The following is a 20,655-nucleotide window of genomic DNA, read 5'->3' on the forward strand; positions in this document are numbered from 1 at the left end:
AAAGCTAGGATATTATAAAAACTCTGAAACAGGTATTTACCCAGAAGAGCACATGAAAGCACTCTAATAAGGTATGGCTGAAATTTCTCATAATACTCTAATTAGAAAATTAATATGAATACAGGTATTATCCAAATTTTTTACTCAACACAAACTTGTTCTCTGTATGAAAATGAAGGTAATCTGAAAAAAGAAAATATCTAAGTTATGTGGACTGGTAAATAACATAACCATAACTGGGTCTTACCTTATTGCATAGGTAGAAGCTGTAACCATCAGAAACAGCACAAGTACCATGCAGACTCCTGTCAAGCCAGGAACTATAGAGAAAAGAAAGAGTACGCAAGTTCACTAGAAGTTAAATCATACTCTTAAAATCTACAAAAATCACCTTAAAATCATAAAAAAACAATGATGCTATGCCTCAGAAGCAAGATTCAAATTACATATCCCCCAACCAAATTACAAATCACATGTCCCCTCCAGATAGGCCTTCTTTAGAAATCAGCACAGTTTCAAAATACTTAGTCTCTTTTTTCCTTTTAGTAGAAGAGTCTATTCCTACATTCCAAAATACAATACTCAGAATAGTAAATGTATAAGTAAGTAATATACTTACTTCTACAGATACAGATTATACCCAGTATCAGTGAATATTGCCAGGAGAAAGGCAGCATCCTTTCTGAATTTTCCCCCATCCTGTACTCAATCCCCCATATTCTTCCCTCTCACCTTTTTCCAAACTACTAGTTTCAACAGTTTCTGGTTCAGATAACTTAAATTGGACTTTACTATATGAAATAATTTGGAAAAAAAATGTTTCTTGTAGACAAAAGCTTTTTTCCAAAACCAAACATGCAAAGAAGAATTATATATTTGACAAAGAAAGCAACAAAAAGGACCATTCTGAACAAAACACATTATATTTCATAGATGAAATACCATGACAAAGACAAAGAATGAGAAAAAGAGAGAGAGCAAAGGAAGACGGAGGGAGGAAGGGAGAAGGGAGGGAGGGAAGAAGGGAAGGAGAAAGGGAAGGAGAGAGGAGGAAAGAAAGAAAGAAAGAAAGAAGGAAAGAAAGAAGGAAAGAAAGAAAGAAGAGGGAGGGAGAGAGAGAAGGAATAAAGGAGAGAGAGAGGGAGGAAGCGAGAGAGAGGGAGGGAGGAAGGGAGGGAAGGAGGGAGGGAGGAAGGAAGGAAAGAGGAAAGAAAGAAAAATGAAACAATAGTTAATTAAAACACCATGGGGTAAATGTGGACCACCAGTGATGGAGGGATGGGTGAACAAGAGGGAATGAGGATAAATATTACCATGTTTTTCCATGTATAAAAATAGGACAAGAAAACCTGTTGAAACTATTTAAAGAAACTGCGATGAGGAAGAGTGAAACAGAGGAGGGAACTGACTGGAATTTATATAGACATATACACTTATGTATGTATGTATATGTGTTCATTTTAATGGATGTTGGGAGCTGAGTGCAGGGTCAGGCTGGCACATGAGCTGGCATGTATGAACACCATGCCTAACTTTGAGCTATATCGTCGGTATTGTGAATCACTTTCAGCTGAAACTTGATTACCATTGGGTAGGAATGTGCTATTGCTTTAGCACTCTCTGCTGAGACCTATAGTGAGAATAAACACATGAACCTCCTCTGCCCTGCCCACCTTTGTGCTGATAGGCTCCTGCATCCTATATTAGCTGAATGTACTTCCTCAATACACGAGTTTCTGCCTTGATGGGTCTCCCTGATGCATCTGATTGTCCTCAGGCGAGGGAGGGCTGGGTGCGGGTGGTAGTTGGCACTCTCCTTTCTTGGCTCATCCTGGTCGGGGTGTGTTCTCCCTATCCCTCCTGCGGGTCGGGAGGGACCAAGGACTAAAAACCCCGACAAATGTATATATGCATATATATATATATTTATATCAAAGTATATGTTTATTCCCATGTGTATAAATATATGTAACATTCATGCTAAAATACACCTACATACATTGTATATGTGTATGGAAATGTTACATATAATCTGCTTTTTCTAGCTAATATGTGCTAACATAAAAAGAATTGTAGATTTGAAGAAAAACTACTGCATTGATATCTTAACATTTGCAGACATATTTCTTTTAAGTGTGGAAAAATATACTCTACCATAATTAAAAAGTAGAAAATGTGAAAACAACTGGTCAAACTTAATAACATGATCCCTATAAATTTAGTGTTAGATTATATAGTGTGTCTCAGAAGAATCACTGCTAAAACCACAAATTGCAGGTAAAATTTTAATAGGCTCTTTTTTACTATATTTTCATTATGAAATTTAATATCCTATCTAGGTTGTACTTTTTCACTCTTCAAAGCACATAAACAACTGAAAGTTCTAAAGCTCTGAGAGACTCTTAAATTGGGACACAAAGTAAGACTGCTGAAATAGTTCTGTCGGGACAGATACACACAGCCCTTCACTTATCTTCTAGGTAAGGCACTGCCTGTTGTAAAGAAGGGCTGCCAGGACTGGGAGAAACAGAAAGAGAAAAACTGGTTACAATCTAATAACAGTATGGACATGTATTGTTTGGATCCCAGAGGTTTTAGAATCATTGAAAAATAACATTGAAAACTGATTACAAGAGAAGGGGGTGGAGGGAGGGAAATGGGGACAAAAACATAAGAAGGCGTATCAATGTGTGTGAAGTAATGTTCCTTCTATCTGGCAAATATGACTGTAAACCCTCTATTAATTACAATTAAAAAAGACTGATTACAAGAGACAAATATTCCACACAAAGAGACACAGGAATGACAAAAGATTCAATCTTTCAATTGTTAACTCTTGAGTGTTTTCTTCTACTCACTTTTCCCATAAACCTCGATTTAGAACCCTTAGGAAATGTGTTTCCTGATGTACCTAAACTAAGCCATATCTTCCTAGGTTATTTTCTTTCCCATTATTTTTTCCATTTTCTCCACATAAATACACACTTCCTGGGGATAAGAGAAGAAAATAATCTAGTTTACACTAAAAGATAAAAGGTGCAAAAAAGAATCACTGTTTAAAACAAAAATAGCATTTCCTTAAGCTGGACTCTGTGGCTCACTTCTATAAACATGATTATGTGAGATGCAGCAATTGCTAAGTCCAGCGCCAGCTGGGACAAAAGATTAGTAACATTCCATCTTACTAACCACCAGGAATGAAAAGGCACATATGTAATTCCAACTATGCTGGAGGCAAAGTAGGATCATAGTTCTAAGCCAGCCTGGTGAAAGTATTTGAGACTGTCTAGAAAAAACACTAAAGCATAAAATGTAAGGATTGTGCAAGTGATGGAACCATCTGTCTAGCAAGCTTCAGGTCTTGAGTTCAAACCCCAGTATTGTTGATGGAAAGCAAATGGCCTGAGAATGACCTAGCTGCTACACTGCCAAGAGTTTGCAAAAACAAATGCTTAGCCACATAAAGACTTACTTAATATTGTGCATAGCTGTTTATTTTTAATAGTCAGGCTACGGTTAACTCAGTCCTCAACATCTGAAAGGAGAAGGACTTGTGAAATTACCTTTACCAGGAAAGTTCATCAGTAATAAATACCCTGTAACTGTTGACATATTAAGCAACCACATTAGACTGAATAAAAGAAGCCAGTTTGCTTCACTCCATAAAAAAATTATAGAAAATCCACAGCATTCTGTGATGACAAAAAGCAGGTCTATTTTGACAGGGGTAGAGGACAGAATATTCAGAAGCATAGAACTTTGGCAGGCACTAATGGACACCTTGAAGTTCCTGATAGTTTTCTATGATATATAATATGTGTATGTATGTATATTAAAGCTAATGAAATTGTATACTTCACATGTATATGTAAATTAGTAAACCTCAACTTTAAATCAATAAATTTCAAGAAGAATGAAAGAAGATTGTTCCCTCTGATTTTAAGTAACTAAAAAATAGACTGCAACTTAACTTAATCATTAACCAATTCTTTGACTCCAAAATGGCCACACAGCATGAATTTTGGCCTGTGCTAACATTATATAAAGATTTTAGCTGGTACCAGTGGCTCACGTCAGTAATGCTAGCTACTCAGGAGGCTGAGTTGTGAGGATCACGGTTCAAAGCCAGCCCAGGCACAAAAGTCCATGAGACTCATCTCCAATTGACCACCAAAAAAAACAGAAGTAGCACTTTGGCTCAAGAGGTAGAGCGGTAGCCTTGAGCTGAAAAGTTCAAGGACATGGCTCAGGCCCAAGGGTAGGGTGGTAGCCTTGAGCTGAAGAGTTCAAGGACAGTGCCCAGGTCCCAGAGGTCAAGCCCTATAACCAACCAAAAAAGAAAACAAAGAAAAAAATTCTATGTAGTTCTTTATGTAATTAAGAATATACAGTTAAGATTAGACAGAGAATGTCTATAAATCACGTCATTAGAAGGTGATAAAAGCGGATGCCAAAGTGTATTGTTGAACATGAATTCTTGGAGATGTGAACCTATATATTATTCTAAAATGACACCTCACACGGTGGTTTGTGACTGAAATCCCAATTATATACAAGATGAGAAGTGAGTATTCTAGTTGGAAACATTAGCAAGCCCCTACCTCAAAAGCAGGCTGGACACAGTAGTATGTAGCTGTAACTCCATTATAAGAAATACAACAATAGCAGGATCATGGTTCAAGATTAACCTAGACAAAAGCACAATGCCCTGGCGCAAGTGGTAAAGCACGTGCCTAGTAAGCACAATTAATACCCTGAGCTTAAACAAAACAGAGCTATAACAAAATAGAGCGATAACAAAACAAAAAGAAAACTAGAAAATCATAATCGTCCCTTGAAGGGAGGTAAGGCATGCTAGTGTATCAAAGTCTTTTAGAAATACTAACTTCAAAACTTCTAGCTAAACTGAAGTCTTTCCTCAAATGTGGGCTTTTTTTTTTTTTATTTGTCAGTCCTGGGCTTGAGCCCAGAGCCTGAGCACTGACCTTGGGCTTTGTCAAGGTTACCACTTTACCACTTGAGCCACAGCACCACTTCTGGTTTTTTCTATGTATGTGGTAACAAGGAATCTAACCCAGGTCTTTGTGCATGCTAGGCAAGCACTCTACCACTAGGCCAAACTCCTAGCCTCAAATATGAATTCCTTTTAGAGGAGAATGTGAGAATTATATTGAGAAACACAGGGGTATGAAATGATTCACTTCAGTCATTTGAATATGAAATAAAACCAGATAAGCCAGTGGTATATAGATGTTGTTTTGATGCTCTTATAACTGTTCCTAGGCAAAACTCTAATCTTGCAGACTAAGAGAAATGATCACAACAACTGTGTGTGTGTGTGTGTGTGTGTGTGTGTGTGTGTGTGTGTGTGTGTGTGTGTGATGGGGCTTGGACTCTGGACCTGGGTGCTGTCCCTGGGCTTTTCAGCTCAAGGCTACTGTTCTACCCTCGAGCCACAGTGTCACTTCCGATTTTTCTAAGGGTTAATTGGAGATAAGAATCCTATGGTCTTTAGTGCATGGGCTGTCTTTGATTACAGGCATGAGCCACCACACCAGGCTTGAACAGTAGTCTTTAAAATGAAGAATTATAGCAGGGTGGCTTACATCTGTAATAATAGCTACCTAGGAGGCAATTCAAAGCCAGCCTGAGCAGGAAAGTCTGTCATACACTTATCCCCAGTTAGCCATCTAAAGGCTGGAAGAAGGGCTGTACCTTAAGACTTAAAAAGTAGTCATGTACAAACCTTAAGCAAAAAGAAAAAAAAAATTCAGGGGACAGTGCCCAGGCCTTAGTTCACACCTCAAAACTGGAAAAAGAGGAGGAAAAAAAAAGAAGAGGAGAAGATAGAGGAGAAGGAGGAGGAGGATGTGAAAGAGGAGGATGAGAAAGAAGTATACTGCACTATCATTTTTAGATGAACCTAAATTTCATTTTCAAAATTCCCAATGTGATCAGAAATAGGCAATCTTCTACTTACTAGCCTCTATTTCACATCTTCTAACACAACTAGAAACAAGTGTACTGGCTTTTGCAAGCTTTTCTAATTGAAGTTGAATGTTTAGTATTTTATTGTCACCATAAAGTAATATCTAGTTTAGATATGTAACATCTAAGTATTTAAATGATGCTGATGTAATCTGACCGACTAAACTTATTTCAATTTATAAATTGCTCATTTAAATACACTTTTTGCCACAAACTTTTTGCTACAACCATTTTCTCTCTTGTTCTACAGTAGATTTCATATTTTAGAAAATAAGGTTAGTGTTTTTACTCTTAAATTACAGTGAAAAAATTTGAACCCAAAGAGAGAAAACTATACAATAAGCACACTAAAATCTGAGAAACCTATTCACTAATTAAAAAATAACCTTCACCACCTGGATAGCCTCAAAATATGTATATACATACATATATATATTCCTTCACATGAACTTAATTTTTCCTAGAAACAGCACCTAAGAATACTCAGTTGGTAGTAATAATCTAAAAGTGAAATTCAATCTCAAATTCTACTCAAAGTCTAAGATCCATGTCTATCATTAAACTTAGTAATAATATAAAACTCTATTTGTAGAAATTAGCATCTCATTCTCCTGCCATCCATACATTCTACTGTGCTCTCACCTCCTACTACTCAGTGGGGTCAACCAGATGACCTGGGAGCACCTGACTCCTCCTCAGAAAGCCATGTGTCTGAGTTTCAGTGTAGGTGAGTAACTCTGAAATCCACAGCTCTCACTGGTCAATCCAATATTTCTTTCACGAGATTACATACCACCATGCCACCAAAATAGTGCCCACTTGCCCATGTAAGGTGACTCAAATGATATATTGGTAGAAGTCACAAAAATGATTTATTTTAGTCCCTGTGTTCTCAAAAACATCTACCCATATACTGAAATTCACTTTTCTATAGAAAAGATAATATATATTGGTAAAGCAATCTACACCAGAATAGAGGCAAAAGTTATCTGCAGACATTTTAAGATTAGTAGTCCATGAACAACTGAAAAAAGGTTGCCTATATCAGGCAAAAGGCAAGAAGATATGATGAGACATTCAGTGGAGATGGGTAGAATGTATGGTCATGTGTTTTCCAGGAACTTCCTAAGATGAAGACAGGAAATTTGCACTTTCAAGTATCTTTTCTTGGCAACCTCTGGAAATAATGTAAAATGATGGTGTACATGACAAGTAAAGGGATATCCTGCTTATCAGAATTATTACTTATGTCAATTCATCTTAATGTAATACCTTGTCATGTTAAGAAAAAAATAATGGCCTTAGAGAACCTACTTCTTGAAGTATTTATAACTTACCTCAATTCTTTGATTTAACTTTCTGTAGAAGAATACAAAGGTTTTTTTTAATGCCTGTTAAATTAATACATATCAACCAGGTGCCAGTGGCTCATGCCTGTAATCCTAGCTACTCAGGAGACTGAGATCTGAGAAGCACAGTTCAAATCCAGCCCGGGAAGTAAAACCTATGAGACTTATCTCCAATTAATTACCAAAAGCCAGAAGACCAGCACCAAAAATAAATCATATTGACCAAATATACACACTTGTCTACACAAGGGGTTTGGGATTTATTTTACTTTCCCCTCCTGATTGTCATCCAATTTTTGATGCATAAATAAGCTACATTTTGATAAGAAAATTGTAAGCAAAACTTATTTGTGTTCCTTGAGAAAAAGGTGAAATACTTTATAAATGGCAAATGTCAAAAATCCACTGGCAGAAAGAAAATGTAATTTATATACCTAAAAGCAGAACTGTGACATGCAGGGAGGAATATACATAGAAGTTTTATTCCTGTTCATCATTAAACTGGTTCCAAAGAAAAATGCTGTATTTGGCAGGATAATGAGACCTAGCCCCTTACATAGTTCTGAGTGTAATGTGGCAATCACAGGCAGTTGATAGGCCATCAACTTTCCTCTCCCTGAAATATGGTTGTAAGACCTCATGGTGCCTTTTATCCTTATCAACAAATGTCAAAATGAGAAAAAGTAATAGGAGTCATTCAAATGCCAAGGATACTTTTGAGATGTACAAATGTGCTTTTAAAAAATTATCAATTTAGGGCCGGGACTGTGGCGTCATGGTAGAGTGTTTGCCTACATGCATGAATCCATGGGTTCAATTCCTTGGTACCATATACACAGAAAAAGGCAGAAGTTGTGCTGTGGCTCAGTGGTGGAGCAGTAGCCTTGAAAAAGCCCAAGATAATGCTCAGGCCCTGAGTACCAGCAAAAATTAATTAATTAATTAATTAAGCAAAACTTAAAATGAGTAATTTATGGTGATATTTGTGGACAATGTGATAGAAAAAGAACAATTGCAAATGAAAAGGAAGCATACTTGAGAAATTACTGATTGTAATGACTTTTTTGTTGTTTTTTTTGTTGGTTGTGGGACTTGAACTCTGGGCCTCGGCGCTATCCCTGACCTCTTCAGCTCAAATCTACTGCCCTACCTCTTGAGCCACAGTGACACATTCCAGTTTTCTGGGAGTTAAGAGTCTCATGGACTTTAGTGCTAGGGCTTGCTTTGAATCGAGATCCTCCTCAGATCTCAGCCTGTTGAGTAGCTAGAATTACAGGCATGAGTCACATGCCTGGCTTCTCCTCTTTCTTACAGGAGTTTTTGGTGGTGCTGTTTTTTTGTTTTGTTTTGTTTTTTGAGGGGGTCTTGCCAGTTCTGGGCCTTGAACTCAGGGCCTGGACACTGTCCTTGGGTTTTCTCAAGGCTAGCACTCTACCACTTGAGCCACAGTACCATTTCTGGCTTTTTTCTATGTATGTGACATTGAAGAATCAAACCCGGGTCTTCATGCATGCTAGGCAAGTACTCTACCACTAGGCCAAACTCCCAGCCCTCTTACAGGTCTTTCATTGCTGTTGTTTCCAGTATTAGGGCCTGAACTCAAAGAATGGATTCTCTCACAATTTTTGGTCAAGTGTGGCGCTCTACCACTTGATGGTTAATTGTGAACTAATTATCTCACAGGATTTCCTGCCAGGGCTAGCTTCAAATCATGGTCCTTAGATCTCAGCCTTCCAAATAGCTACAGGAATGAGCTAGCAGGGCCTGACTCTTGTGGACTGTAAGATCACAGGCAGTCTTTCTGCAACGCTGAGTTACATTAGTACCCAAAAGGCTTGGTGGATCTTTCCAGCACCTGGAGACTAGGCCTGCTTACTTTTTCTTTACTCATTGAAGAACTAACTCCTTTCTGTAACCCTCTGTGATCACTGTAAATTTATGCCTGAATTCTTAATAGTCACTCTGATATGCAAATTCACATACATGTACATGCTAACTTGCATCTGATTGCCAGGCAATTTGTCAGTGCTTATTGTCAAAGCTATTCTCCAAAGATAAACAAAGGTAATAATAATAACTTACCAGTTGTGAAGAGAAGTTTTCTAGGATCCTGGAGAAAAGAAAAAAGATATTTGATTGAAAAATAAAATGCTATAGATAGGAGCAAGATATTAGATCTGTGTATATGAGCATTTCAAAACTTCTTCCAGTTTAAACGAGAATCATGTTTCAGAACATGTTTACAAAGAAAAATCAACACAAACAGAAAGACAGAGAGCATGAAAACCCTAACATTAATGTTATTAAGGACTAGTAATAATGGCCTTAAGATGACTATTCAACCATTTTGAGACTCATTATCTTAAGCTACAATGCTAGGTTTTACTATGGTGCCTGGGTCGGTATTGAGTTAATAGGCTCAGATGATCCTTCTGTCTCAACCTCGAAGACACTTCATTAGTCTTTTGTTTGTTTTTGTTTGTTTGTTTGTGTGGATCATGGGGCTTGAACTTGGCCTGGGCACTGTCCCTGAGCTCTTCAGCTCAAAGCTACCGCCCTACCCTAGAGCCAAGCCCCACTTCCCAGTTTTCTAGAGGTTAATTGGACATAAGAGGCTCAGGTCCTATTGTGCCCAGGCTGGCTTTGAACCTTGATCCTCAGATTTCAGCCTTCTGAGTAGCTAGGATTATAGGCATGAGCCACCAAGCCTGGCTCGCATCAGTCTTAAATTTATTAATATATGCCTACCTACTGCAATTGTCAAACAGTATCTGACAAGGCACTAAGAATAAAAAGCAATGAAGTATGTTGAGGACTGCACACTGTAAACTCAGAACAAAAACCATTAACTGACAATGTATTGGGTTTCAGATGCTAACAAAAATAATGAAGGTACTCCAATAAGTTTCTGATACTTGGAAATTCAAAACATTAGTATTGTCTGTAATATTGCCTTTAAGAAACATCTGTCCTGACTCTAGGATATAGAAATAAGAGCTTTATCTTGTGATTGTTGTTCTTAATGTACTATGTCATTTCTCTTCTCTTTTTTTGCCCTTATGGTTAATCTCATATTGCTACTGTATCTGACTTGGTTACCTGGTATACTGTATATATATTTATTTGCTTATTTGAAATAAGAAAGGGCAGGGGGAAAACAAGATGATTGGGAGGGGGTGGGGTGAGAGAAATGGGGACAAAAACATGAGACGGGGTATCAGTATGTGAGAAGTAATGCATCTACTACCTGATGAATGTAACCGTAACGTTATCCTGACAATAAAAAAAGAAAGAAAAGAAACATCTGTCTTGCTGTTAGGGATTATAGTTAACTTTTTCTATCGCTGGAAAATGTAGGTCAGTCCTCAATAGTTCTGTGCGTTTAATTTTCACCTTTATGATACTTCCTATTGTAGGGCTATTGAATTTATCTCCTTTTGCTTCCACTTAATCTGAGGGCAGGCAAGACTAGATAATATAAAACGCAAGTAGGGAGTTATTTATATAGTATAATTCAGATGCCTTGATTAATTAAGGACTTCACACCTAGAAATAGCTCTTCACCCAACTTAGGTCAAATGATTCCCCTTTTCAAAATGTGGATATTAGATGATCAAGAAGAAGGCAATGTGATCCCACACACACAAAAAAAAGAATTTATTGGCAGAGGGGCAGGAGGAGGGCATGGGGTATGGGGAGAATCAGCCATACAGTCTGGAATCATTATACATGGAGAGCTGTCACTAACATGTTAATAAAGCCCAGTGCTAAGTACATTGTAATCATCTGGTTAAAACTATTAAAACTATTCATGTAAGCCAGATGTTGATGACTCACATCTGTAATCCTAGCTACTCAGAAGGCAAGATCTGAGGAGAGAGGTTCAAAGCCAGCCTGGGCACAAAAGAACATAAGACTCTTGTCTCCAGTTAACCACCAGGAAACCAGAGTGGCGCTGTGACTCAAGTGGTAAGGCACTAGCCTTGAGCTGAAGAGCTCAGGAATAGCCCCCGAGTCCCGAGTTCAAGCCCCATGACTGAACAAAAAGAAAAAAACCTATCCATGAATAGACCTAACCTAGACCATGTAAACTATGCTGCTTGAACAACATTAGTAGAGGCAAGGTAGTTATCAAAAGTTACTACTTTCTAGGCAAGTAGCAGTGCCTCACACATGGAATCCCAGTTACTTGAGAGGCAAGGATTAATCAGGAGGATAGATATCTGTCCAGGCTAGCCTCGTAAAAACTGTAAGACTACATTTCAAAAACATGAGCTGAGCAGGGCATGGTAGCTCACTCCTGTAATCCTAGCTACTCAGGAGGCTGAGATCTGAGAATCAAGGTTCAAAGCCAGCCCTGGCACAAAAGGACCTTAGACTCTTATCTGCAAATAATCTCTAGAAAATGGGAAGTAGGGCTTGGCTCAAGGGTAGGGTGGTAGCTTTGATCTGAAGAACTCAGAGACAGTGTCCAGGCTGAGTTCAAGCTCCATGCTCCCCACCCCACACACACAAGAGCTGGGCATGGTTTTGTACACTTGTGATCCCAGTTAGAAAGTTAAGCAAATATTACAGTGGTATTAACCTTGCAAAGATGATAAGTGAGAGAGAGAGAAAAAAAAAGGAGTTGGAGAGATGAAGGGCTACTGTGCTAAATCACCACAACTTCACAGGGTTGGGTTCTGACTGAAGGAGGCAAAACAGAGTGATTCTCGCCCAGCTTTGGCATCACAAAGCAAGGGTGGGCTGTAGACACAACAAGAAAGTTACCAAGCTACACAAATCTCATCCATGGTAGGACTGGAGCCAGGTGAAGGGTACTGACCAAGCACCTGGCTAATATACAACATCTAAATTCATATCTAATGTAAGTTGTGGCGGCTTCACATAGTAAAATCATCTTAGGACAGATAGTGCCAGCAGCAGAGTTCAGCTGAAGTTTTTCTGTTTCAAAGATTAAGAACAAAATGAACAGCATGAAACTCACTAATACTTTTAAATCAAATAAATGATCGTTGAAGATCCACAAACAATAACCTGCTTTTCTCCCCTTCTCCTTCAGCACATTGTGTGAGTTATTCAGGTACTTTTACCTATAATGGCACTGCTGACACTCTCGGCTGAATGACTGCAATTAGTCAGAACCCAGTAGGAGTCAGAGATTAGATGGGAATGACAAGCATCTGACCATGGCAGAATATAAATGGTGGATACTGAAAACTGCCATTTTCAGCAGGAGAGACTGTGCAATAGTAATTACCCATATTTTCTATTGAAAGGGAAGAGAACTCAACTTGACAACTGCATTTCAAAAAGGGTCAGCAAGGAATCAATGTGCTGTGAAAAAGGAATAATCTCAGAGCCTCATTAGTCATTAGTCAATAATGAAGGGAAGCTGGAGAGAGAGATCACCAACCTCATGTCGGTATCTCGCTGCATTCAGTTCAACAAAATCTTCGCTGTAGTTCACTGAGAAGTTGAGGGCATTGATGAGATGGGCAGCCACATGCACACCTAGGGAACCACACCAGGCGCAGGTCAGAGAGCTTTCAAACACTCAATGCCCAGGAGCCAGTAAGGGTCAATGAGGGTCAGAACTTTGACAGCAATAGAAGTAATGAAATATTAAATAAAAGTGCATCAAATACAAACAAATAAATCATCTGAATAACAACAATCCATTGGATTTTCAAAGACTATAATGACATAGTTATGGGAAAAAAAGACAGACAAGTATACCCCCATCATACACACATACATTATATGTGTCTAATAATATAGGAATGTATTTATTTTTTACTAAGTGACTCCTGGTATTCCACATCTTTCATCTCTGCCTTATGTCCCAGTCTTCTATACATTATACTTCACTGACACACAAATTAAATATAGGCCTACTGAAAGGCTTTTAACCACTTCACAACACCTTTCACAATCCCTACATACAATCTTAAGCCAGTAGCATAACTTTAGGAACCACTTCCTGGGACAAAGCTCATCTATTTTCCTTTTTTAACTTTTTTCTGCCAGTCTTGGAGCTTGAACTCAGGGCCTGGGCACTGTTCTTGGACACTTTTTGTTCAAGGCTAGTGTTCTGCCACAGCACCACTTCCAACTGTTTCTGTGTATGTGGTACTGAGGAATCGAACTCAGGGCTTCATGCATGCTAGGGGAACACTCCACCACTAGGCTACGCTCCTGGCCCTCGTCTATTTTCTTTAAAAGGAACTTGTCTGCAATGATACAGCAGTGTCAGTCAACATAGAACGCATATAAAATTATTTTACAAAAGAAAGCAAAGGTAAACACAAAGTTAGAAATGGATTAACTAATAAGGATAATGTCCCAAATAAAAGATGTGATATGATTCAGTTATACCACAAGCCAAAAAAAACCCCACAAATTATATTTAAACAAAATGCTCTGTATCTTACAGTTTTATCAATACTGAAATTTCAAAGAAATCTTATCATAGGAAATTAAAGGTCTGTATTTTTGACTATACATTGTACAGCTAAACATGGTTGTATAAACCTATAATCCAGCAATTAGGAAGTGATAGGCAAGAGCATGTCTAGCTCAAAGCCATTCAATAAAAGCTGTCAAGACTATCTCTCCGGTCACAGTGGCTCATACCTGTAATCCTAGCTATTCAGGAGGCTGGGATCTCAGGATCAAGGTTCAAAGCCAGCCTGAATACTAAAGTCCAAGAGACTCTTGTCTCCAATTAACCACTAGAAAACCAGAAGTAGTGCCGTGGCTCAAGGGGTTGGATGGTAGCTTTGAGCTAAAGAGCTCAAGGACAGCTCCCAGGCCCAGAGTTCGAGCCGCACAACCGACAAAAAAAATAAAAGAAAAAGAAAAGACTATCTCAAAAACAAAATACTGTAACAAACCAAAGAGCAGAGAGTGTGGTTCAGAAATGTTTACTGTGAATTACCCTTATCAAGAAAAATTCTCAAATAACAACTATGCAAGGTAGCATATATCCACATTTATACTTTTGTGAAAAGAATACAAAGCTTATAGTTTAAGGCAGCTAGGAGGTAAGTTCTGCCAAGTTCCTTGCAAAGAGTGTCTTGTTCAGTTCTTACAACAATAAGAAAGCTGAGATAAAAAAATAATTCAGCCATAGTAAGACCACTAATAAATGGTGGATTGCAAACCCAGTGGCAGGCAAGCCTGTGTATAATGGTATTCTTGAGTAATACAGACTCTTGCTTGTCCAACTGAACCAGAATATGCGACAAAGTTACAATTTAGAACTAATCAAGCAATAAATATTGCAAAGTTTTCAGGTCTCCTCAATTTCTGATCCTCCATCTTCCCTAGCTTTAATGTGTCCTTAAACTATTACAGTTTTGCTTGCTCATCGACTCTACCTCCCATCTGGCACTGTACTGGATCACAGCCCATGCCATTCTTTGTGGCTCTCTCCTGCGGAGTATGATCAGGGGAAAAGTGTTCAGGAATAAAATACTGAAGATGCCATTCCAACAATAGTTAGGAATTTGATAAATGCTTAGATTTAACCATTTCTTGTTAAGAGCTGTCTCAAAACATTCCTGAGTCAATATGGTCACACATAAATGTCCAGTCAAAATGACATTAATATCAGAGTTGGGTGCTAATGATTCAATCCTAGATCCCTAGTTACTCAGAAGGCTGGCATGTAAGGAACTCAAGAAAAAGCCAGCCCTAGCACACAAGCTCTCCAAATTCTGATCTCCAATTCACCAGAAAAACAACAAAAACAAACAGAAGTGGAGGTGTAGCTCAAGTGATAGAACACTCTACCTTGAGTAAAAAGATAAAAGTGAGACTAAGAGCAGGAAAAGAAGAAAAAGAAGTATTTAGCACATAGAGTTTTGGATGAAATCTTATTTTTTTTTTGAACTCTAGTCCTGAAAGCCGTCCCTGAGCTCTTCAGCTCAAGGCTAACACGTTACCACAGAGCCACTTCCGGTTTTCTAGTGGTTGACTGGAGATAAGCGTTTCGGACTGTCATGCCTGGGCTGCCTTTGAACCGTGGTCCTCAGATCTCAGTCTGTTCAGTAGCTAGGATAACAGGCATGAGCCACTGGTACCTGGCTTGAAGTCACATTATATAAATGAAAATTGCAAATAATTAAGTTCATCCTTTATGATTACTTGTGAAGCTTGAAAACTTGTGGTCTAGTTCTTCTAATCTCTAAAAACACAATGATTTATATTCAGGAAATAGTTTCTACCTGTGAGGAGGCCAACTTTTGAACATGATAATGTCAAAAGTCATATGACAATTCTAGCCAAAGTCATGAAAGACCATGTAGTAAGAAAAAATTCAACTTCATAACAGATGACAAATGTAAAAAATCCAACTATTCGTTTACAGTTTAGAAAGTATGAAATGTTCACAAAGTATTTATGATCTTTGGCTTTCTCACCTGAGAAAATACAGATGGTAACCCCACAGGTGATGTGAAATGTCCTGCTTTTGTCCAGCATTCTTCTAGTCCTCCTGCTTGGAATCTAAACACAAATTGTTCCATATGTTAAAACAATTCATCCAGTAAGGTATTTGTACTAAGTTTTAAGCAGTTTTGTTTTGAATATCAAGATTTGGAAAACAGAGCAAAAATAGTGAGATGAATTCACATCTGAACCCTAGCTACTCAGGAAGCTGAGGACTGAGGTTCAAAGCCAGGCTGGGAGGAAAATCCGTAGGACTCTGATTTTCCACTGACCACAAAAAAGCCAGAAGTAGAGCTGTGGCTTGAGGGATAAGGTGCTAGCCTTGGGCAAAAAAACCTCAGGAACAATGCAGAGGGTCCCAATTCAAGCCTCAGGACCAGGAAAGGGAGGGACACACACAACCACACACACACACACCTTACTAAAATGAATTATGGAATATGTGATCAACAGAACACTCAAAACATCCAAAGGAATATAAAAAGGTTATATAATTGATTTGAATAATTTTCAAGATGTATCGTTGAGATCGTTCTCTCCTGTTCAAAATTAATATATTGTATGTTAATGTCTCCACAGGCATTTATCCTAAATTGCTATCAGTAGATGTTCTGGAACAGTAAGAGCAAAGAAAATGTTTTCTGATAATTTTGCATATTTTTGGAAGGTTTGAACTGCACAGTATATATGATTTCCTTTTGTAGTAAAAAAATAACCCACTTATTTTTAAATGGTGCAACTCATGTATGATTTTGAAGACTTGCTCGATGTAGAAATATAAATGTCAAGCATCTTTGAATATCTGTATTTCACACTGGGCAACAATTCTTTAAAACTTATTAAATACTGAGAGACCATGGTGGGAACTTTGCACTTCCTGCCACTTATCTCCTTTTGCTTCATGCCAAGCCAAAGGCCAGCCACAGGAATCAAAACTTAGCATTTAACAATAGTAGGTTACCTAGGGGAAGTTATTTCCACAAATTACTGCATTAAAATAGATTCCAAATATAAGTACATAAAAGAGTTGAGAAGTTTGGCTACAGTAAATCTTTATATCTGAAATTCATAGAACTTCAAAGTAAGTTCATGCTAACGACCTTTTTTTGAAAAAAAAATATTAATACAATATCACCTTACTACCTTAGTGAAGAAAAAAATGAATGTATACACATATGCTTATTTACAAATTCACAGGTATACACAAGATAAAGACAAAAAACAATTTCAGGGCCTGGAGTTTGGCCTAGTGGTAAGAGGGCTTGCCTACATGCACGAAGACCCAGGTTCAATTCCTCAGTACCACATCTATAGAAAAGTCTGAAAACAGTTCCGTGGCTCTAGTGGTAGAGCTCTAGCCTTGAAAAAGCCCAAGGACAGTGCTCAGACCCTGAGTTCAAGGCCAGGACTGGCAAAAAAAAAAAAAAAAAAAAAAAAAGCAATTTCATTGGAGCTTTAGTAAAAAAAGTATTTTGTCATCACCTCCTTTATTTAACAATTCTAAATATTTATCACACAGGACAATAGCTATTTTATCAATTTATCTTTTTGAACCTATTCTACAGCTAGAAGTGAGTAGGCATGTTAAGCAGAAATGAGTTGCCAATGCTAGCAGACTTTCTATTCAGTTCTCAAAGACCACAAGTCTAGTTTGCTTACCTGAATTCAGGAAAGTGAAAATGTAAGGTGCCAGTGAACATGGTATTACTGGAAAGAGCTCAGAATTTGGACTGGCTTCTAGTCATTTAACGTTTTCTATGCCTCATTTTTCTAGGGTATAAAATGGACTGCTGATTCCTGATTACAGAATCACTGTGAGGTGTCACAGTCATGCCTACAAAGAGCCGAACATCATTCCTGAACACATTATGAATAATATCTCTGCTATTTTCTGCCCCAGTCAAAGCTCACTGATCACCTCAGCATGGCTCTTTCCATCACCGGTAAGACAGTTCTCTAGACAAACCATACAAAGTAAGCAGGATGATCATGTGACTGATTCACCTGATTGATTTGCTGAAAGTTGTGACTTACCTTGTGTGATCCTCGCAGATAAGCCAGGAGTGTCCGGCACATGGGTAGAAGAATAAGACTGCAGTTGAAGTTAAGAACAGATGCAGAGGCTCTGCTTAGACACAATCCTAGCTGAACAAACAAGACAAGGGTCAAGATATAGTCAAGAACAAATCAAAACAGCCCTAACCTGTATATATTAGGTCTCACCTTATCCCTCCTTAAACATCATGACAAACACCAACTCTCTCAAGGGTCCTAAAACAAAGTCTTATTAGAAACACTCATTTCTTTCTGTTGTGAATGGCTATAAAACTCAGTTCCTCACTCATTTCTGCTACTGTCATAAACACTTGAGCACATCTCTTTCCCATTATGTACCAGTCTCAGAACTGTGTTTTCTGTGCCTCTGCAGTCAGGATATACTGGAATCTTCATTCACTAGTAAGTCTCTAAGAGCTTTAAATGACACTTTTTTCATTTGTATTCACTCTCTCAAGTTCTCTCCATCCCCACACAAATCTACTCCTGTACTACAAACTCACTTCCAAATGCTTTACCTCAGTAGCTAGATTTCATCTACAGCTCTTCTGTCTCAAGACCTACTCTAAACTGAAAACAGGTGACATCCTACTGCTATAAATCTCTCATTATTTTTGTCCTTTCCTTCTTTAAAAAGTCTTTTTTAATATTCTTTACAATTGTCCTATTGCATGTTTTCATTTACTGTTAATTAAAAAGTAAGTGTTGCACATACCCTGGGGTACAATCTGATGTTTAAATGGACCAACAATTGAGAATGACAACGATATGGTAATACAGGCATGAATCATCTCAATTATGTACCACTTCTTTGTAATAAGAACATTTAAAAAAATCCATCTTTTCCATTATTTTGAAGCAAGCATGCATCATTACAAACTATCACGTGGTTTAATAGCTCATCGAAACCTATCTCTATTGCCTAACTGCAGCAGCTAGTAACATCTCCACATTCCAGACTCCTCCATCCTGTACTGTCTTGTTACGTCTGTAAACTCAAATTCTACTTGTTATGTCTGTAAACTCAAATTCTTTAGATTCTAAATACAATATCATAATGTTTCTCCTTGTTTGTCTTACATAATTAACTCTAAGTGGATCCATGCTGACGCAAATCACCAAATTTAAATAAGACAGTTCCTAAGAAAAGTGATCCATGAGTTTAAGATTGTTAAGGGAGCAGGACAGATCAGACTTTCATCTGTTTGTTTATAGTTCCATTTTTCATTTGGTCACAGTGAATTGAAAGCATCATCTTATATTAAAATAAATGAAAAACATTATGAAATGGAACCCCAAAACACCCTCAGCCATTCAGTTTGTCCACATTATACTAACATATTAAGCCTCCTCTGCAGTTTCAGGAAGTAGTTAATATTATAAGTTCTTAATTCTCAACACAGAAGAATTATGATCACAGAGATGTCAGTATCAGACCTGAAACTGTAAAAACCACTAAGCAAAAACATATTCTTAATTTTATTTTCTGAATCAAATACCAGAAGCTCAGAAAATAAGGATGGATGAATAGAATTGCATCAAATTTTAGCTTTCTGTATACTAAGAATCTAATCAAAATAATTGCAATTGTCATTTACCTAAGTGACAACAAATAAGGCCATACTAAACCTGCCATCTCAATTCATGTTCATTGCAGTATTATTTACTATAGCTAAGATATGGAACCAGTCCAGATACCCCTCAGTACATGAATGGATCAAGAAGATGTATACACAATAGATTTCTATGATTCCACCAAAAAGAATGGCATTGCTCCATTTGTAAGGAAATTGAAGGCTTGTAAAAATTTATATTAAGTGAATACGCTAGACCCAAAGAAAAGTAGGTTGCATGATTTCCCTCATTTGTAAGAACTAGAATGAATATGTCTATGATATTCTTAATGGGGAATCTCAATTACCAGGTTGTTTAATACACAGGATCATATATAATGAAGCATATCAACATGAATTCCAAGAATGGAAAAAAGAGGTTCTTATTATGTCCTATGTAGTTTTTTTTTTGGGGGGGGGGATTTGTTTTTTGTTTTTCATTTATCTTGGTTTTCTGTACCTTGTGTCTCGTATCTAAGATTATTTAATATGTGGTAGGGAAAGGGAACCACAGAAACAGCAGGACAAAGAATGAACTAATGCAACATTGATTCCTACTGTGACTATGTTGGATATGAACAGTTGTGGGGGAAGGGGAGTGACAAGGGGTAAACAGGAGAAAATAAGGGATGGGGTAACAGTGTTTAAAAACAAATGTACTGTGGTCAGGAGTTTGGCCTAGTGGTAGAGTGCATGCCTAGCATGAACAAAAATCTGGGTTCGATACCTCTGTACCACATACATAGAAAATAGCCAGAAGTGGTACTGTGACTCAAGTGGTAGAGCTCTAGCCTTGAGAAAAGCCCAAGGACAGTGCCCAGGCCCTGAGTTCAAGCCTCAGGACTGGCAAACAAAAAAAAAAATGTGCTCATTACTTTTATGTAACTGTAACCCTCCTGCTCATCACCTTTTCAACAAATATATACAGTGGCAATTTTTTAAAAAGTAAAAAAAATAAAATGTCACCATTCTAAATGATTTAAGAGCTCCTTACATTTTATTTGCATTTCTACTGTATCAATTACAATGATAAAAAAAAATCTGACGAAGAGTTTTAATGCAATCTTCAGGTAAACTCTGTGAAACAGACTTAGTAGATGTTATCATTGGCCCTTCAGGTATTAAGAATTGTTTTAAAATGAAAATAATTGGGTTCATAATCAGAAATTCTGTTTCATAGCTTCGGGTGATCTGTG

General features: G+C 37.7%; 1 protein-coding gene across 1 annotated transcript in view; it reads right to left on the minus strand.

Moving 5' to 3' along the window:
• Nox4 (NADPH oxidase 4) overlaps positions 1 to 20,655 on the minus strand; it is a 171,519-nt gene that overhangs the window by 106,201 nt on the left and 44,663 nt on the right. The window contains exons 3-7 of the mRNA XM_090349138.1: positions 17,826 to 17,936; positions 15,764 to 15,848; positions 12,754 to 12,851; positions 9,420 to 9,447; positions 248 to 320 (exon numbers count right to left, since the gene is read on the minus strand). Coding sequence (XP_090205264.1) covers positions 248 to 320; positions 9,420 to 9,447; positions 12,754 to 12,851; positions 15,764 to 15,848; positions 17,826 to 17,936 — 395 coding nt within the window. The remainder of the gene's footprint in view (positions 1 to 247; positions 321 to 9,419; positions 9,448 to 12,753; positions 12,852 to 15,763; positions 15,849 to 17,825; positions 17,937 to 20,655) is intronic.

Source organism: Megascapheus bottae, chromosome 16, assembly GCF_031878675.1.
Source record: "Megascapheus bottae isolate mThoBot1 chromosome 16, mThoBot2.hap1, whole genome shotgun sequence".
NCBI lineage: Eukaryota > Metazoa > Chordata > Mammalia > Rodentia > Geomyidae > Megascapheus > Megascapheus bottae.